We start from the raw sequence: 20,411 nt of genomic DNA on the forward strand, positions 1-20,411 counted from the left end.
TGGAGCATGATTAAAAAAGAAGATCTGACATGCTTAGGTCACTGATATTAATGAGTGAATGTAAATAGGGTTTCATTAGGGGACTGCACTCTGCTGTGCATTCCGCTGCAAGGACTGGTGAATAAACTCTGTGTTTATACACCAGTCCCTACTTACCAGTGCCCACAGAAAGATTTATAGTTGTTATAAAGGCATTATAAATAATAAATGCACCTTATAAATGCTAAACCGAATGAATTACACTCAAGTGTTTCCAAATAAACTTCATGGAAAGTGTGAAAAATGAAAAACGAGAAAAGTGATGTTTATATTAGGGCTAGATAACGGAGGGAAAAGGAACAGATCATTTATCATAAAACCACCGAAAAGTTTGCATTTCAATAAAATAAAAAAAAACAAGGGGCATTCATCAGGTTGTTCTGTTCTTTTTTTGACAGGATAAAATAAAAATGTTAATTTAAATTTAAACAATGATTCAACTTCAACAAAAAATTGTTCTTGGGTCAAGTTTTGTTTAAGAGGGAACCACATGAATGATGTCATGAATGAAAGTGACAGAGGCGTGCGATGCAGATGGGTGTGAAGGGAGATGCGGAGGCCAGGCACCTGGACATGAAGCTGCTGGCACTGTCCATTGAGGAGTTGGACTGGTCCAGGCCGTACATCTTACGCAGCTTGGGCCTGGCGCGCTCGCTGGTTTTGGGGATGCACTCCGGCATCCCGTCCAGGTCCTCCAGCGTGGACTGGCGAGAAAACAGGTTGGTGGCCTCAGTGACGGCACTGAGAGGTGGCGAGAGCGACAGGTGGAATGATCAGTGGTGGTGGGAGGGATGAGGTGGGATCGATCACACATACACAAGGCACAGCTCTTAACATAGACAACGAGTAGGAAATGATGTTACTGTCACATTAATGTACTGAAATGAAATGAATCCAAACACACGTGCAATGATCCAGAACATCACATCAAGTGTGCGATGGTGCCGGATCATGGGGGGATGAAAATGATGGTGCAGATATTGGTAACTCAAATTTCTCAGCAAAATCTTACTATTTATATAAGCTGCCTGACATATTATTGTTATATTATATCAATATTACACCTTCAACTGTCCATCTTTATACCATAGATGGACAAAGACCAACTTTTGCCCATAGTCTTATGAAAGATATTGAAAAAAATCCTATTCATACTATTAATATTCTGTACGTGTAATATAAAGCCGTATCAATCAAAGTAATACATTTAAGCAACAACAACAGAAAAACAAGTCATAATGAAGATTATTATTCTTATTAGTGGAAGTCTGCATTAAGTTTACTTCAGGTCCCGTTGGATTTTAGAGAACTCATGCACTCCCCAGCTGTGTCCTTTTAATCTGTGATTGTGCACGTGTGAAGTCCGTGTGTGTGTGAAGTAATTAGCTCAATGTGTTGATCACCAATGTGCACACGAAAAGTTTTTGAAACAAATTTTCTAACTTACCCCCTGGGATAGTTTTGATTTTTATTATTTTATTGGAAACCTGAAAAGAACATCTTTGTCAGGAGGTAAAAGTTCCAGAGAGGAGAACTCCACCAGGCTAAAATCTCTCCCTGAATAGTTTCCTCCTCCCAATCTGTGTTGCTGACGATCCGGAACTGTGTACCTGGATATGCTGTCTCTGGAGGCCGTGGAGTCCTGGCTCTCCATGCAGTATCCTCCTCGCCTCCTCCGCACTCGGGCGGAGCCGCACACCGACTCGTCCTCACTCAGCTGATCCATACTGGCCTGTCGGGACATGTTGAGCCTCATGGCCTTCTGGTAGTAGACGTGGATGCTCTCTCTGGACGGCACGTTACCCTGGTGAGAGGAGACGGGCTCACTCATTTCTCTGTAATTAGCTTTTAATTGATATTCAATTAAACGGTGGGAAAGAAACTAAATGTCCTTAGCTACTGCAGGTTCTGTATTTAATTACACACTGAGGAAAAAAGCTCAAATGTAAATTGTTGTTTCCTACTTGTGGACAAGAAAAGTGAGGTGATCAGGAAAAGTACTCAAATGAAAGTTTAAAAAACTAAGTGAGAGAGTTCTTGTACCTTTTTGACCTCTCGCGTCAGCATGCAGCGCTCGATGCGCAGCACCGTGGAGATGTCGATGTACTCTCTGCACATGTCGTTCATCCACTTGGTGAAGCTGTCCACTGTCGTCTGGAACAGGACCCACGTGAACTTTATGATGTTGAACACGCGTTTGATGACGTTGTCTGAGGGAAGTCAAACGGATTCAAATGAAATGACAGTGAGAAGCTGCATTTTTTTCTCCAAGTAAATTTTTTCAGAAATCAGGTAAAATGTCTAAACTGATAATTATCATCCTGGTGAATCTGTGAGAAAGATCAACCACAGAGGGATTTCAAAAGCAAAAGTTAAAGTAGAAAATATACAAGTACATTGGAAATCTGTGCAGTGTGCATTTCTTTTTCACTCATTTCTAATGTGGTTTAAGACTCAGGAGATAAAATGAAGTTTTCAACATCTCAGGTCACAATCTCCTGAGGAGGAAACCAACCTGGTCCAGACTTCTTGTTTTCGTCTTTTTCTTGCCCGTCAGACGAGTCACCGACCTCCACAGTCACATGAGCTTGTGACGTACAGTAAAGATACTTTAATATGATTGAAAGAACACACAAATGTATTCACACTTATAATTAATATTAGGATAAGATTTCTTCACTTTGAACTTTCTTACCATCTTTTTTACTTTTCCTGCGTCTAACCCCCTTTGTGTATTTCTTCCAAAATTTGCGTTTCTCTTTTCCTCGAGCTCTGAGTGCAGCTTTAGGGTCTGTGATCCAGGCGTGGTAAAGGAACTGGAGAACAGAGGCAGCAGTGGTTTAGAACCAGTGAGCGGATGTGAAGTCGCTGTGTGCAAGTGCAACAGCAAGTCCAAACAAACAATGCACCAACATGATCTATTTTGCCAATCTGTGCCAAATCCCACCTGTATTATCACAAGAATATCATTTAAAAAAAAAAAAAATCTGAAAATGTTTCAACAATGCCTTCAAGTTGATGAACTGTTAAAGAAAACAACTGTTTGGAACACATTGCATATTGCCAATTTTTTTTTATGAAAGTAGGAAAACATGCATGACCACCATAGTTTCCATTTACAAATAAAAACCCACTACTACTATTCTGTGGATCACGATATAACTGAGGATCTGTCTGAGCAGCGACCACTAGATTAAGAACAAAAACAACACTGACACATTTATAAGACATTTCAGATTAAAGCTGCAAATCATGCAAACCACTTCAAACCAGCCAGACAGACAATAACAATATGCATTATGAAAACAAATCTCCATTCCAGATCAGATTTGATGTTTTTGTTTACACGATTGAGAACAACAACACACAAGCTAGACAGTCCAGTCTGATGTTTGAATGGAGCAGGCAGACGACACAGGAAACAAGCAGTGTTAGTTCTGTCGGTGAGTACCTTGCCTGCCTTCACTACATACTGCAGCACGGTTTTAGGCAGTTTAATGATAGACCGCGGCAAAGCCAGAACCGCAGACACAAATTTCCCAATAGCTCGCTACAGGGAGGCAACAGAGGGATAGAAGGTTAGTGGGGAAACATGTGAAACGGTCAGAAACATCAGTGGTTACAGTGTTGAGGAGACAGTGGAGCGTTTACTGGTCCAGGATACCATGCAGGTGAATACACACAGTCAAACATACTCTCTTTACATTAGTGTTAATACACAAGAAATGCCGGTGAGAGTTAGTGATATGTTCTTTAAGCAGTTAATGCTTTCTTTCTGTTAGTTTTCTGCAACTGCGATCAAAGTGCATTTACTCTGACTTTATACTTTTACTCCACAACATTTACAGCTGTTGCTATCAGTTATAAACTATAAACTTTACTTTGAAAAACAGTAAATGCGTAGGAGTAAAGGTACAATGTTTTTCCCTGAGGAGATATAATAAAATGGAGTTAATAAACATGTTCATACTTCACCTCCATCCTCACAAATAACAAAAGCATGTTACCGACTGATTAACTGAAACTCGGAGGGGATTTAAAAACCCTGGAATCACCTGAAACGCCGACTTTTTGGGAAGCTCGTCGTCTTTTTTCTCCTCCTCCTCATCTTCCTCCTCACTGTCCGTTTCAAACAAGTAATAGTCTCCACTTCTAACCACTGATGGGCAGAGGGCAGAGTCTCGTTACACTCAGTCAAACAGAGGCAGAGTCATTCAGCATATTCATGGTAACAGTCATAAAAAAAGGCACAGATGAGGTTCCCTGCTGAAAGAAAGATGCAGGGAAATGAGGCCGTCTATTTAACTTGCTGCATATTAGTAGAAACTCTTGATAGACCCACACACACACACACATACACATTTAAAGAACAACCAGAGCCACGAGGAAACAGAAAGTGCAGAGGAAACACAATGCATCAAAAACTATCAATACAACCGCTGTGACTGCGACCACAAAGCACGAGGAAGAACCATTTATTCCAGTTTACGCACAGTCGCCATTAAGCAACTTGACAGAGCAAGTGAATCCAGTGGTTAAGTGTCAGAAGCATTGGGATAGACAAGGCTGACTTATGTCCTTGAACAGAAACGCAGTGGGCGGCGGTGGGGGGTGGGGGGGGAGGTCGGGGGGTAGGATGCTGGGAAATGGAGACGAATGACAGAAGAGATAAAAATGGAGAAATAATTTTTTAAAATGTCACGTGGAGATGGAGTGAGATGTGAGACATGAGCTCAAACCAAACAGGAAACCCGCCGCATCACGTTTTTCCACCGCGACACGTTATTTTGATGCGTTTGATCAATGGTCTGATCGGGTTTTGGATTTTTTCTCTCTGGGGGGTAAAACCTGTTTGGTGATCATGTCTGCAGGCAAAGAATGAACAAGCCCTTCATCCTTTATTCCAGTACTGAGAATAAAGGCGAGTCGACTTCATATCTTTGCGTGAAAGTGTTTCACAACACAGTGATTCTCTACTGTCGGCTCTTAAGGTCGGTACAGGGGATTTTTCTTTTCTTTATTAAAAATTAAACAACGTCAAATACCTCCAGACTTTAGTCACTTTCTATTTCATTATCATCTCATCGTGCCTATTTAAGGAAAACCCTGCCCGGCCCTGCACTGGTAATGACACACACACACACAGACACACACAGACACACACAGACACACACACAGGTAACAGGGGCCTTTAAATAGACACAGAAAACGACTAAAGTCTGGACGGCGTAAATAATCTACTGTATTTTGCTGCCTTCAGAGCCCAGGGGCAGTATGGGAATCCTCGGCGTTCTGGTCAAGGACACAAGGGCCAATCAGAGTGGAGGAAGAGAATAAAGAGGGTTGGTTGGTCAACCTACTGGAAGCATGGTCAACCCACGGCCTCCACCACTGCTTTTTTTTGGTCTTGGCTTTCGTTCGATGTGCCCCTAAAATTTCACAAATACATGAGTGCAACATTTTAATAAGAAAATCAGTTTTGTCTACAAACTTCAAGCCACAATTACTGTTCAATGAAGCTTCTCGATTATTTCATGTTTAACTGCTTATTTGAATAGTCACTACTACACAAGATGGCTGCATTCTGATGATAGTTAGCATGAAACACAGCTTACCTGACCTCTACCAGGCATCATTTTCACCCTATGCTAAACTTTGTGTCTGATAAGTGCTGCACAGTACGAGGCCCTGGCCGGCTCCGTCATACCGTCGTCTTCGTCGTCCTCGGGCGGCACCAGCGTCGGTCCCTCTCCGGACTCCTGCGCCATGCTAAGCATCCTCTCCTTGCCCCGCTTAAACTTTTGCTGCCTCACTTTAATGCGCTCCATCCTGATTAGATCAGAGAGACGGTGAGAGAGAGACACCGGGTATCGACACAGGGGAACATCAGGGGCGGAACTAACAGACTGAGCATGGACGTCTCCAGGCGTCATGTGGAAATCAGTGCATGTTGTGTAACGGTGGAGTGCTCATTAAGGCGGGTGAGTGGGTTCTGTCTGAGTAACTCCTGAGGAACCTGTAAGTGGTGGAAATACATTGACTTTGTGTAGAATGATAGACTGAGAGCCGGGCTTCCAGGAAACAATAAGGACGGAGGCAGGAGCTGCTTTTAATCCGAGTTTCAAATGGATTTCTGAGTCATGTTTGCTAATAACTAACCTTAATGACTGTACTTTATTTTAATTCACCGTCCCACCGTCGTAAATACTCACTAGATTACCAGATGTGTATCGATCCGCAGTTTGCAGTTCACAATAGTTTCTCTCATTGCCCCTGTTTGAGACCCGAGATAGTTTTCTTCTTGTTTTCTTAACAGTATATTTTTGATCCGTTTTGGGGATTTACTAAAAATTTTCATAAAGTCTCAATATACTAATGCTAAAATGTATTAACTTTAAAAAACTGTAAACTCTAATCATATGTTTTAGTATTTTATGTCGTTAGACTCAACTTTTAAACACTAAACTTAAAGTTGCTTTACAAAATCCTGCTAATTAAACGCGGATCTAGTTAAGAGGGAGATTGGACTATTTGAAAATATGTGTATGTATATTTGTTAACTTGCAGACAGTAAACACAAGTCAATAACTTCACATTTCAATATCAAAACGTGCACCCAAACCACAGCACGGTACAAACATGAGGTCAAACACGTGGGATTCTCACTGTCTTTTCAGCTGCTCCACAGATTTGCGCTCCTCCTCCAGTCGGGCTCTCACCGCCTTCACTATCGTGGCCTGGAAGAGCTCAGCTCCTCTGAATCCCACAGACACACACATCAGTTACTAGTCAGATACTGCAGGTGTGTGGGCGTGACCTTACTGGTGACCTCTGAGGTACCTGGAGGCGAGGATCTGCGACGCTCTGATGTCGGCGACCACGTGCAGGAAGTAGTAGCTCATGAAGACTCGTCTCTGCAGCAGCAGGAAGGCGAAGCAGATGCTGTCCCAGATGATCCCGGCCTCGTCACTGGGCAGCTCGCAGCGCTCATCAGGGGCTGGAACAGACGACCACTTAATTAAGAATCATACTAATGACTGTTCACGCCACTGTCACTTAATTAGCAGCAGGGCCAACACCAATAACCTGCAATGGGTTTAGCATCTTCAGCAGGCACAACAAATCAAGTCAGACTTTATGACCCGATCTGGGGGGAACTGGGCTGCAGACGAACCATCATAAATACAACATGAATAAACAACACACGCCCTGGCAGATGACAGGGACAGAACACACAATACAGGATCGATACATGAGGAGACGGGGATGAGGCAGGTCCAGTGTTCATGAAGAAGTGAGCTGATGGCTGGTATTTGTGCAAATTCCCTGTATTGATTCCCCTCCAGACAACGGACAGTTAGGAGATTAACGTCCTGCAGCTGAGGAACTGAGATAATGTGGATTGACATGAGCCCTGACACACGAAAGACATTATGAGTCTAAAAAGGTTGTTTTCCTCTAATCTATGTGGGATTACAGTATAAAATGTAGAAAATACAACAAGAAATATTTCTGAAAACTCAACCTGCTGCAAAAATCACACTGACATTGTTCAGTGTCGCAGCCGAAATACATATCCAACAAAAATATCAACAAACTCTTCGATACAAGATGTTGAATGTTCACTTACGCAGATGCTCCTGGTTGATTTCGATCTTATATTCTTTAATGGTGCAGGCCAAACTGAGCAACTGGATCAACCAGCACTGCTTTGGGATCAGAGTGTTGATGTAGCCACAAGCCAGAATCTATGGAAAGAGCAAACCAAAAAAAACCTTTACTGTATCCAAGGATAAATCAATTTAATATAAAATTAGAAAAAAATAATTTTCTATTTTATATAAAATCAAAAAGTACGAGTTTATTGCTGATTGTTTCTTCCTCAACTCACGGAGAAGACGTTCTTCATGGTGATCACGAAGATGTTGTAGGCGATGAGGAAGTCCCAGTAATGCAGGATCTTTTTGATTGGCTTCAGTAGCAGGTCTCCGCCAAAGAGCAGGAAGTAGAAGCAGGCGACCAGGTATCCCATGCAGAAGACGCTGATGCGCGTGGTTCCCGTGATGAAGATGATGGTGAGGACGAACCAAAACAGGTAACTGAACATGATGACCTTCAGCATGTCCAGGTAGGACCTGCAGGGAGGAGGCGAGGAGGGACACTCGGAAATTGAAATGACTAGTTGACGATATTTCACATATTAGCATTTTTCAAAAGCAGCCTATGATCATACTGTAAGTGTATGGCACTAAGGAAGCAGATTTTATTCTTTAATAGATATAAACAGATACAAGCTCCTTTCTTAGTGATACTGTTAGATTTCATATCAAATGCAGGTTCAATGAAAAGCAATTATACATTTTTAAAAGTTGATTGTATTTTAATTATCTCTCTTGTGGTCTCAATCAGCTGATAAAGATCAAGCACATGACCGAGGCTCCATTAATAGAGCACGACCAATTCATTGGTAGCGAATAGGCTAATAGGCTAATAGGCTAATAGGCTAATAGGCTAATCTGAGATTTTTACAAGAGACAAATCTATTTTCTTTGATTAACATATCGGCCGACACGTCAGTATCAGAAATACTAATATTATCCTAATATTATTATTATCGGAGTCAGCCACCAAAAATCCAGACAGGTCACATTCTGCTCACCTTACGATAAGAGGACAACGTGAAACTAGAGCGTGAGCGAATCTCCCATGAGGCTTAGATCCACAGGTAAACGTTTTGAATTCCGTTAAACGTTATTTGACATCAGACGACCGACGGAGACGTTCACGAGACGACTCCAGGACGCTGCCTGGGACCAGTGCCAGTCGGGCCCAGTTGCTAATGAGGACGCATGTTTACCACATAGTAAGAGTCAAAACAACATTTCAGTTCATGTTGTTGCTGCTCCTATAATCCGCCCCATCAATCACACTTAGGGTTTCACTTAGCGTCAGGGCTCCGGTAAGAGACTAAATCAATGAATGGGAACCAGAGCTGAAACCTGACTCCTGTCACTCAGCACATGTGCACTAAGCTGCGTGTCCCGCGTGTGTCTCACATGCTAAGAACACACGGACGGATCCTGCCTTCATCAGGTGAGAGGGCGTTAATGTGACGCGAGCAGCGGAGGCACAGGAAGCGGTGTGCACGTTAATTCGATGGACCCGGGGAAAAAAAACATTGGGACCACAACAACAGCTGCAGTGTTTAGGAAGCAGCTCTGATGAAGTGGGTTTGGAATCGGACGATCTGTTGATGGGCCGGAATAGCTGAGTGAGTGTCCTTCTTCATCAGGGGGGGGAGAAAATACCTTTTCCATACATGAAAGCTACTTATTGAGTTAGAGTACAGGGCGAGAGCGTCTGAGTCGAGGAGTGACGGACAGAGTGTTTTTGTGGATTATGGATTTCTCTCCCCCCCCACCCCCCCATCCCCCCTGTATCCGTAATTCGATCCTGGAGGGAAACGATGGAATAAGTGCAGCGCTGCCGCGGCGTGGACAGACGGGCTGCGCTGCTCGCTCGCTCTCGGCGAGGCCTTGTTGATGGACACAGAGTGCGTTAATAAAAGACTTGTCCACTTTGTGCATCAAAACAGTGGAATGTGAAGAGCACATAATCAATGACTGTGGACAGGTCAGGATGCTCTCGCTGCCTCTCTAACTCGCCCCATCTCCCAGAAACCCCTGCGCTTCTTTTTTATTGTGCAAAGTCAGGATCGAGCTCTGGATTCAAACACAACTGGAGCAAAGCCACAGCTGTGAATTATGCATGCGGTGGGTCTTCAGTAACATCTCCCGCTGAGCGACCGTCATCTGTCTTGTTTTAATATTTGCCCGGGATAAGGGATTTGCTGAGTGAGCGAGTTCTGATTCAGCGGCGCCCCACTTAGGATTCCTGCAGTTTTCACCGGTTGCAGCCAAGTTCAACAGCAGCTCGACTGGAGGGACCTGGAACGTGTCTCACTCTGAGGATCGTTACACAACAATGTGTGTTTGCTGATTTATTTGGATCCACAAACATAATAGCTCTCAAACTGGGGGAAATGACAGTAGATGCTTTTTTAAATAATGTATTAACCGTTGGATATTTGACACTATGTTGGATTAAGCTATTATTGGGTGAGATAATAGTGTAATTTAAAATATAAGGTGCACTTGTTCAAATGTTTTACTTGTCTTCATATATTCATAAGGTCCACTATTTGTTTTAGTATATTGTAGAAATCTATCACCATTAAGCACAAGCCAAGTCAAGATCCAGTGGCTCCAAAATTAAGACATCTAAAGCAAAACTTATTTTAAGAGTCAAAATACAAGAATGGGATTTATTACTATATATTAATAGACATTCATTTATTCCATTCTATTGTTACCTGCTGTGGATGAAGTCGGGGACGGGGTTGTGGACGCTGAACGAGGCTGCGTCCAGGTCTCTGCAGATCTCCACGTTGTCCCCGGCCATGATGCGGACGGCCGCCTTGTTCTCATCATCGAACACCTGCCTCTGGAGAGAGGCACACAGCAGCAGCATGAAGTCATCTGGAAAAGAGACACAGCACTTCACTCAATCATTGTGCCTTTTTCAATTCATCACAAAACACCAATATGTGTTAACAATAACGTCACAATAACTTTTTCCAATAAGGTAAAATATCTAAATGCTTTTGAATCTCCTGTTGGAGAAACCTACAGATGAGGAAGGACGGGTTGGGCTTGGTGTGGAAATCTGGGATGTAGAGCCACTTGACCACTTTGGAGTCTGTGAAAGAGCTGGGAAACCTCCAGGGGTAGTCTGGAATGAAGACACGCACCAATATCACCACGGATAAATCAAAACAACAGGTTTATTTGGGGAGTGTTTTAAAAAAGGAGAGAACTGGCAATAAAAGGGGGGTAACAAATAAAAGAAGAGAAAGTCCATTGTGAAGGTTGAAGAACATGATTACGTGATGTTTCATCAAACAATGTATTTTTGTAAATCAAGGACCAAGATATTTAACACAGATACACATTTTGATTGACTGCACCTCTACTGCAGCTTATTGTGATGCTTAACAAGCAGTTTAAGCGGAATTAATTTATTAATCATATAATAATATGAATAATAATGTAAATGAGAAGCTGATTGACAGAAATTGATGGCATATCCACAACAATGTAGATGATCCATTATTAATTTATGTCGTCTAACAAGCACAAAGGCCAGAAATATGTTGTATTCAGCTTCTCAAATTGGAGAATTTGCTTCTTTTCTGCTTTTTACATTGTTAGAAAGTAAAAACTTTAAAGATCTGACAAAACAGGCAAATTGAAGATGTCACCTTGAACTTTGGGAACTTTAATGAGCATTTTCAATTTTTTTACGATGACTGATAACAGTCACGGGAGCAGAGCACCGACCTTTACAGGCTGCAGGCGGGATCCCGATGCAAACGAAGTACTGTAATGTGATCATGCAGGCCAGGAAGCAGCAGTACTTGGGCCAGATCTCCGCGATGGCTTTCCTCCGTCGCCGGTACATGACGGCTATCAGGGCGAAGCCATGAAGCATGCCGTAGAAGTCCATCCGCTGCCCAATGACGTTGACCACCAGCAGAAGACACGTCTGGGGGAACGACACGTGAAGAGTGAACACGAGTGGAGACCATCCTTCTGAGATCAAAATGTACATATTCAGCTCTTCTCTCCTGCTCAGCCGCTTCCTACCTCGAGTCCAAACTTGTAGAAGAAGTAGTTGACGAAGTACTTGACGAAGCTGACGATGCCGATGTCCAGGTGCTGCCGCGTGGTGTCGTGGAAGATGATGCGAGCGGCGGGGGGGGACAGCTTGTTCCTCAGCCTGAAGTACTCCTGATGGCGGTAGATGGTCACCTCGAACGCCAAGAGAGCCAACATCAGCAGGTTGTTCTGCAAAGAGACAGAGCACATTTCAATGTTTACTCTTAAGACATTTATTTAGTTAAATATTGCAAAGTAGGATTTGTTTTTCACAACCATTTATAGTATTGTATGTTTTTTAAAATAGCGATAATAAGCAGTGAGGCATGGGGAAGCAGTTAAACAGTGGACAGAGAACATGGGATGTGAAATATTGATCGTTTTAGAGCATGGGAATATAGAATATTGACTTGTAAAGAAAATTAAGAGGTATTTGTAAAATGTGATGAAATATAAATGAGGGACGTGTATTGCGCAGACCGACAATTATGTACAGAAAGTTAAAGGAATAACAGTTGTTTTGTCATTTATTAAATATCATGATATTTTTTGTATTTTTATTATAAACACATGGAGTTGATGTTCAACAGATTTACATTTTACATTTTGATTTAATTTATCATTTTTTGATTTTTCTCATAAACATTTCCATGTATTACCAAGAATATTTAAAAAATGCACACTGTTTTCCCCCCATCCCCCTCCTCACCCTGAGGTATCCCAGCAGGTCAGGAGATTTGTCCAGGCCCACCCAGTTGGCCGGATCCACTGGACCCACATACAGAAGAGAATCCTGCAGCTCCGTCTTCTGGTCGCTTGAGTACGTCGCCGACTGCGGACGGAAATTAAAACATTTGGATGAACACGCTTCTGAAATATTAATAATAGTGTGTGTGAACAGCAGCTCACACAATCCGGGGTTGTGAAACATTCACTACACATATTTACCACGGAGCAGTTCTTGGAGTAGTCCGGGGGTTTTATGGTCTTCAGCTGGTACAACATCTTACACACGATGATGACACAGGTCCACACGGTGCAGACGCTGGAGGCGAGCGGCCGGTACTGACTGAACGGCAGCGCGAAGGCCCAGGACGCCAGGAACACGTAGTTGAACAGAGACACCTGCACAGGAGACGAGACAGAACCAGCTCATATTCTCAAAGTCTTACTGCTGCCGGCAGAAATAAGGTTTCTTCATTGTGCAACTTCTTTAAAAGCACATTAAAATATACTTTTAAGAGTTATTTGAAGAAGAAGAGGGGGGATAAAAATGAAGAGTAATGTGAGGCAATTCAAATCCATAAAAATTAAAATAAAACCGAGGGTCAAGAACTATAAATAAAAGATAATTACATTACATAAATTCAAATCTATGGAATTACATGTTAATAGGAATCTAACAGAGTAAGTATGAGGAGGTTATTCAGGGTAAAACACTCTCCAAACTTTTACTTCTTTTATTTCCATCCGGTAACTGTAACTGTCTGTCCTCATGACCCCATGTTATTATTATTATTATTATCTGGCTGCTCTGGTGGGAAACAGATTCCTGCTGGATTTCCTGTTGGTTCAGAGTTCAACTTTGTACGTCTGAAGCATCAAACAATAACTTTAATTTAAGAGCATTGAACATTTTACAATGACAGAAAAACACCTTTCATTTTCAAGCAAATGCAGACAAAAAGCACGTCACTCCTGTACATACAAAATGAGATTGAAGGACAAATGAGGAATCCCGGGTCTCTACCTCTTTGACAGAGACCAGGACGATGTAGCAGGAGACTATCTTGATGATGTGGATCTCCAGCAGCCACCAGATGAACAGCTGCAGCTTGTGGAAATACTCCAGGAACTTGAGGAAGAGCACAGTCAGACGGTCGATCACCAGGTGCCACTTATTTTTCAGATCTGGACGAGGGGGGAAATAAAAAACAGACACAATGAAAACACTGATGAGGTTCAAGTGGAAAGTTTCATCTCACAATTACAGCAATATGTTGACGGTTTGAACACAACTGTCCTATGTCTTTTATTACGCCTACGTCCCCTTATCACGACGGAACACTCTTCTCTCTTTAAACCTAAGGAATTAGTCTGATATAAGATATTGTATATGCTCTTATTGTCTATAAATCTCATGACATATCTACCAATTAACCAGTGTACATATTGTATTCCTCTGTGAGATGGAGGCCTGTTGCTTCTCTAAAGATGTCATAGATCCTGATAATCTACCAGATCGCCCATCGGGACGGGGTCAGCCCTCAAGATTCTACTTAACAATACTCTGTGTATATTGAGTGTTCATCATTTAACCTCAGGTATGACTGAGGTCAATGTAGAAGCCAAAATTCCTTCCCATGTATTCTCAAGCTGCTGAAGGATTGTTTATGTATTTTTATTTCCCATAGAAACAAAATGAGGACGGATGGAAACATACTGAACCTTAAATCTGTATTCACACGCAAATTCTAAGCAGTTACTTCAATTAGCTGAATATAAAGACTGAATATTCTCTTTTATATTCTCAGAAAGGATATAAAAACGGCAGCCACAGTTTGTGTGTATATGCGTTTTACTTAAGACTTGATCTCAGGCTTTAATAGAGGCCTCATTGTTTGGATAGAGCCTATAGCCTGTATGGCCTGCAGCTCATTATAAACCAAGCTGCAGGGCTGGGTTTTATCACCTATTTTTATTTCTGTGTATATAAACAACATTTTTAATTTAGGACCCGTGTGACTGTCCTGGTAAACATGCTAATGCGTCAGTTAGCGGCGTGTCTGAAAGTGAGCGTACGAGCCGCGTCACAGCAGAACCCTGGAGATAAATCTCACAGGAGCCGACTTTGCTGCAGATGATTAACGGCTGACTGGTGGGAGAACAGGCAGCAGATGCTGGAGCAGCCGACGGAGCTTCTGCAGGAGAACCATCCGTCTCCTGAGCAGACGGAGGAGCTGCAGGCCGACAGAGATCTGAGAGGAGATGTCTCCACACTCATGAGTGAAAGTGCTTACACACCAGAACGCACAAGTCTCCGTTGTAAACTCAGGGATCAAGGTAAACGCGGCCAGCAGTGTGGGAAGCTGTGATGGACGTTGGAGGAGTTAGCCAGAGGTCACACGGAAATTCTGAAGTGATTAAATACAACTGTGTTGGTTTGTTTTTTGTTTGTCTGCAGGATTACGTAAAAACCACAGAACAGATTTCCATGAAACTTAGTGGAAGACGGGACACGGGCCGAGAAGTCTGATCTAGACAACGGGACAGAATAAAATATAGCTTGTCTCTTTTTTAAACAGTTTTCCAAGGAATAATTCATAGATCTTGATTTCATCTGGAGCTGTTTGGAGATGTCCTGTGGAGAAACTCTGGATTATTGGGTCCAGTTTTTAATATAAAGGTTTATTTATGTTTTGTTTTCTCAGGCAAGTTAAACTTGATTTAGGAAAACTGCAAAAGAGAGAAGTATAAAGATTATCCAGATAAGTTTCAGTCAGTGGTTTGTGTTTCCATGATTAGATGACGAATCAGATATCGGCTCACAGACAAAGAATTTACCAAAATGTTGAAATTTGATAGATTATTTCTAAAAGTTCATTGCTGTACTGTTTTTAAATCATTAAAGAAAGCTTCAGGTTTATCTGATGAGCAGGTTTCCCTGTGTTATGACAGGTCTCAGCTCGGTACCTGAGCTCTGCTCGGTGCTCGGCTCCGGCCCGGTCCCTGTACTGCAGTGGTGGCTCTCCTCTGTGCTGGACTGCGGCAGGTCGTGCAAGCTGCCTCGCTTCTCGCCACCCATGTCAGTGTTGTCCATCACCACCACCAGGACCTGCTTCCTGTCCTTCTCCGACTCCCACACCTCCTGCTCCTCCTGCTTCTCCTGCACCTCCTCCGGCTCTCTGGGTAGCGCCGCGTCCACCGAGCTGGCGCTGAGCAAGGTGAGGTCTGCCAGACTGCCGTCCTGGTGCACCAGTCTGAAGACACGTCAGGAAGTGTTAACGCACAAAGACTCACACACAGTCAACTGTAATTCTATACGTGTGAGGACTTCCAGGGACGTTGGGTTGGGTTATCTACTTTATTCTTTTAGGGTTGTTGTTTTTTTCAGCATTAAGTTTGGAATCACAGTTGTTGCGTTGACATTTTTAAATTTCAGTTTTTTATTACTTCTTGTACAGGTCAGCTTCAGGTCACAAAAAGCCACAAACTTTTAACTTTCCTTAAATAAAGTCTATGAATGTCTCCCAGTGCCCTAATGTCTGACCCTGTGTCTATAGAATTCAACTAGAGGCATTTCTTAAACTGAATATGAATCTGTGAGGTAGGTTCGTCTTGTGAACATTCACATAACTGAATAGCTCAAGATTGCTTGTTGAATACTACAGATACATAGATAGATAGATATTATTTTGGATTTGGTTTTGAAAGCACGATGTCCTCATAAGTATAGAAAGACCCCACACGCTCAGTCACACGGACCAGGTGAACGTCTCTGATGCAAACATGTTTCGATGGGAACTGTGTCTGCTCTGTGTCCGCTACCTGGACATCAGAGCAGGGATTCATCAGGCATTGATATCGAGAAGCAGTGCACATTCCCTCCGCATTCCAAAAAACAATCTGTGCTGGTTTTTTTTATGACTGAGCTAAACGGTCTGGGGGGGGAGGGGCATTAACCCTGGGAGTTCGTCTCAGGCAATGGAGTAAGGTCAAAGGTCAGGGGGGATTGGCTTGCATGAACTGGCTGCACATCAAGGCAGGCATGTCACTATCACCCAGAGGACGCACTTACTTGCTCGGTTGAGAGGAGATTTTTTGCTTGATGCTGCTCGGAACAATGAAAGTTACAGAGATGTACAGAGATCGAACAGTGAGGAGAGAAACTGACACAGACACTCAAAGTCCCTGACAAGGAATATCCACGTTAAAATGCACGAACACTGGCCTGTGGGTCGGGGGAGACAGGCTTTTAATGGGAAGGGGAATGATTTCTTTGGGGTTCAACAGACAGACGGGGTGTGGATCATTGGGAAGATACTCAAAAGTAGGACTTTGGAGACTGAAACATGCTTGAGGTGGAAGTTGTTCTTCTGGACAGTTTGTGAAACCATTGGAAAGAAGGGTTGTATTGAGGAGAAGGGGGGGGGGGGTAGAGATACAGAAATGTACCAGACAGCACAAAGAGAGAGAGAGAGAAGGCTACAAGCAAAAGAATACCAGAAAAAAGAGAGAGAGAACCGAAATGTTGAAACTACAGGAATATTAAACTTTCAGGAGATCATCGAGGAACCAGTTCAGGCAAAAGGGGGATAAAGAGGAGGCATTAACGCTCCAGGGGGAACTGGGATGTCGGTGGATGCCACAGAAAAGCGAGCAAGTTACCCACCTATCCATGATCAGATAGATACGCCCGCTGACTTTAGCATGGCTGTGAGGAAACGGTGGCAGAGGAGAAGATGGCAGCAGGTCACAGAGAGAAGCAGAGACGAGCAAGCGGCGACAAAAACAATGGAAAGTGCACGACAACACAGTTAAAGTCGCCTGCAGACGGTGAAAATGTGAGCAGCTGTGACACAAAGCTGCACGACAATGAGAGCAGTGATATGAGGGTGTAACAGGGCGTTTGTGATGACGCTGTGTTTCTATGCTGCTTTTAACGCACACATTGCCAGATGTTTATCGTCCGTGAGAAGAAACCATGTTTTGAGATGGTTTATAAACAAATCTGAAATGTTTATGATGTTGGATTTACGAGCAAGTTAACTACAAAGCTAATGGTTATTGAACTTTTCACTGTAAACACAGTTTGGTCCGACGAGGGGCGGAAAACTCATAATATTTGTTGTTGGGCCCGAAACTCACTGTAAATGTTAGTTTTGTTATTTCCTCAGGCTGAGTTTACTGCACTGATCAGTTTTATGAAGTGTTTGGGGAATTGTGAGATATACTTATTTGAAAGTATCCTTCTAAGCACAAAACATCTATTGGTGCTGATTTGTTTTGTAAGTTTTAGCAGGAAATTCAAAAAATAAAGCTATTATTAAACTAGTCAGTCTTGAAAAACATAAATAAAACATAAATCAGCCACAGCTTTGATAAAAGAATAACAGTTCTGCTTCACTTTTAAAAGACAAAAAGCTCCTTAAAATGTGAATATTTGCTGCTTTCTTCAGTCTTTAGTCTCTTATGAAAATGAACAGAGTGAATATCCCGTGATTTTTGATTATAGATCTGAAGCTGATGCAGCCTGAGATGAAAATTCTGGACAAATCCACGAATTGAGAAAAAATAATCAATGAAAACGATTGCTAGTTGCAGTCCCGGAGTATTTGCATGTAAATACATTCTGCAGGAGAAGGTCATCACTTTTCACTGGAGCTTTAACACCAGAGACAAAGAGGAAGGTGACTGCAGTTGCATTCAAATCTGGTTTCTTTTCACCCGGTTCCAGCTTGGCAGGTTATCAGAGCTGTTCTTTAAACTTCAGAGATACTTGAGGTCAAAGAAGGAAACCAAAGGGTCTCACCTGTAGATTGTGCTCTCCTCTTTGGCCACGACAGCCTGGAGGTCAGTGAGCTGCAGGAAGCGGTCGTGGAAGTAGTGCAGGTGGAGGATGCACACCAGCAGGAAAGAGGTGGGGATGAGAATCCTGGTGAACAACTTGGACAGCGTGAACACTTCCAGGCCCAAATCCCTCAGGCTGCAGAGAGGGACACATTTAGAAACGTATGTCAGAGGAGGAGAAGACATCAGTAAAAAAGTCAAAGCTCCTTGGGAGTTAAATGCTTTTCTTTCACTGCCACAGACAGGATGTTAGTATCATTAATGTTATGTGATATTACTAAAACATTGACCCCATCTCGTTCAAGCCCAACATGTTGGACCAGAACTCCAACGAGCCTTCAAACTGGAAGGTGTAGACCAGCGTGAGGACCAGCATGGTGTACATCACCACCGACATCCAGAAGTATTTCAGGATCCTTCGCCAGTACTCATAGTGCACCTGGAGGAGAATAATTGCAGTAAGTGTTTTACAGAGGTTGTGAGTTATGTGACCTACGCAGCTATAATGAATTAAATTAAACACAGAGGCCAGAGGACGTCTGGATTTAGGGCGACTTTCTTTTTCCTTTTTTCACAGCGGTTGAGGTTATAAAACAGTCAGGAATACACTGTGGATTATGAGCCTGCTGTACACAAACTTTATGACTCTAATAAAATTGTCAGCACCTTCAGTTTTTTGGGGAAATTGAATTTGGAAACTCAACAGCCTCCCACCCATACGCTAAATCTGGAATGAACTGGGACCACAACACTTTGCAAACTGCCCCTATTTTAACTGGGGACAATAAAGTAATTACATCTCATTTGGTTTCAGAGAGCTTCAGTAGCAGGGAAAAGTCGTTAACTTGTTGGGTGCGGTGATTCGTGCAAATTAAAGGAAACAAATAACTTTTTTCTTTTCAAGATCCACAATTTCCCATAGATATTAAATGTCTCAGTTTGGAATTTTCTCTCTCTCTCTCTCTCTCTCTCTCTCTCTCTCTCTCTCTCTCTCTATATATATATATGTATATGTCTGTGTGTTAGCTAGTATTCACGTGACCTGTGATGCACTGATGCCCTCGGACCCTGGTGTGTTCCGGTACCTGGTAAAGCGCCACACAGGAGAGGAACATCATCATGTAGATGATCTTGTACATGACGATGGTTCCCTCGAAGCTGACGATGAAGAACATCCCCCCGCAGATGTAGATCCAGTATTTGACCAGCAGAGCCATCACCATGTTGCCCAGGACCTGCATGGTGTCCTGCTCGCCGCGGTCCTCAGACTCCTCCTCCTCTATAAACCACAGCAGCGAATCAGAAACCCTGCAACGACTCACGGAAACTGTCCGATGGGCTATTGGTCAATTCAGAAAACTTGTCTTTATTTGTCCATGCATGATTTGTCTTACATTATATTAAACTGTATATTTGTATGTCTTAACCTGTTGCTCAGGAAAGAACATTTAATGAAATAATAAAACCTGCAAAAGTACATTTGAATTCCAAACAAAAATTTTGCCAAAAGTCACCTGCCACTCTCATAATTTCAGTCCTACTCAGTTCAGACACCTGTAAATAGTTATTGGTTTGTCAAATATTTACAGGTCAGATGTAGAAAGCAGCTGATACCAATGATGCAGAGAGCTTACCTTTCTTCTCCTGATCCACCACGTGAACGTCTGAGAGTCCAGCGCTGTCCTCCTTTTGTTTTTCCCATCTCTCCGTCAGCGTTTGTCTGAGCAGCAACCAGAAGCTCAGCAGACACAGGACCTGCACACGGACATGTTAGACCAAACACATGAAGAGCCCGGGGGGGGGGAAGAACCAACAAATCACTTTCATTTAAGAGAAGTCACTTGTGTTTATACACTCATTCAGAATGGACCTTTTAAACTTGCATTAAATTATCTTAAACTTTCAGACATGTCTTGAATTCATCTGGGACTTAAGATAAACTTTTAAATACAGGTCGGCCCCGGATGTGAAATACAAAGCATGTGCACTTCATGTTTCTGTTTAATAGAAAAGACTCTGGAAAAGACTATGTGGTGACCTCCTGATGTATGAAATGTGATTTTAGAAAATACTACAAACATGGCC

The 20,411-nt window shown here is 42.6% G+C and overlaps 1 protein-coding gene across 1 annotated transcript in view; it reads right to left on the bottom strand.

The window, feature by feature from the left end:
- Positions 1–20,411, bottom strand: part of LOC133968066 (piezo-type mechanosensitive ion channel component 2) — a 61,190-nt gene that overhangs the window by 10,038 nt on the left and 30,741 nt on the right. The window contains exons 14-37 of the mRNA XM_062403884.1: positions 19,961–20,081; positions 19,412–19,605; positions 18,617–18,765; positions 18,289–18,462; positions 15,450–15,736; positions 13,507–13,667; positions 12,705–12,881; positions 12,466–12,588; positions 11,745–11,945; positions 11,439–11,643; positions 10,729–10,830; positions 10,412–10,577; positions 7,931–8,174; positions 7,670–7,787; positions 6,880–7,036; positions 6,706–6,795; positions 5,747–5,868; positions 5,400–5,468; positions 4,095–4,198; positions 2,735–2,855; positions 2,555–2,626; positions 2,083–2,249; positions 1,650–1,843; positions 607–780 (exon numbers count right to left, since the gene is read on the bottom strand). Coding sequence (XP_062259868.1) covers positions 607–780; positions 1,650–1,843; positions 2,083–2,249; positions 2,555–2,626; positions 2,735–2,855; positions 4,095–4,198; positions 5,400–5,468; positions 5,747–5,868; positions 6,706–6,795; positions 6,880–7,036; positions 7,670–7,787; positions 7,931–8,174; positions 10,412–10,577; positions 10,729–10,830; positions 11,439–11,643; positions 11,745–11,945; positions 12,466–12,588; positions 12,705–12,881; positions 13,507–13,667; positions 15,450–15,736; positions 18,289–18,462; positions 18,617–18,765; positions 19,412–19,605; positions 19,961–20,081 — 3,692 coding nt within the window. The remainder of the gene's footprint in view (positions 1–606; positions 781–1,649; positions 1,844–2,082; positions 2,250–2,554; positions 2,627–2,734; positions 2,856–4,094; positions 4,199–5,399; positions 5,469–5,746; positions 5,869–6,705; positions 6,796–6,879; positions 7,037–7,669; positions 7,788–7,930; positions 8,175–10,411; positions 10,578–10,728; positions 10,831–11,438; positions 11,644–11,744; positions 11,946–12,465; positions 12,589–12,704; positions 12,882–13,506; positions 13,668–15,449; positions 15,737–18,288; positions 18,463–18,616; positions 18,766–19,411; positions 19,606–19,960; positions 20,082–20,411) is intronic.

Source organism: Platichthys flesus, chromosome 14, assembly GCF_949316205.1.
Source record: "Platichthys flesus chromosome 14, fPlaFle2.1, whole genome shotgun sequence".
Classification (NCBI taxonomy): domain Eukaryota; kingdom Metazoa; phylum Chordata; class Actinopteri; order Pleuronectiformes; family Pleuronectidae; genus Platichthys; species Platichthys flesus.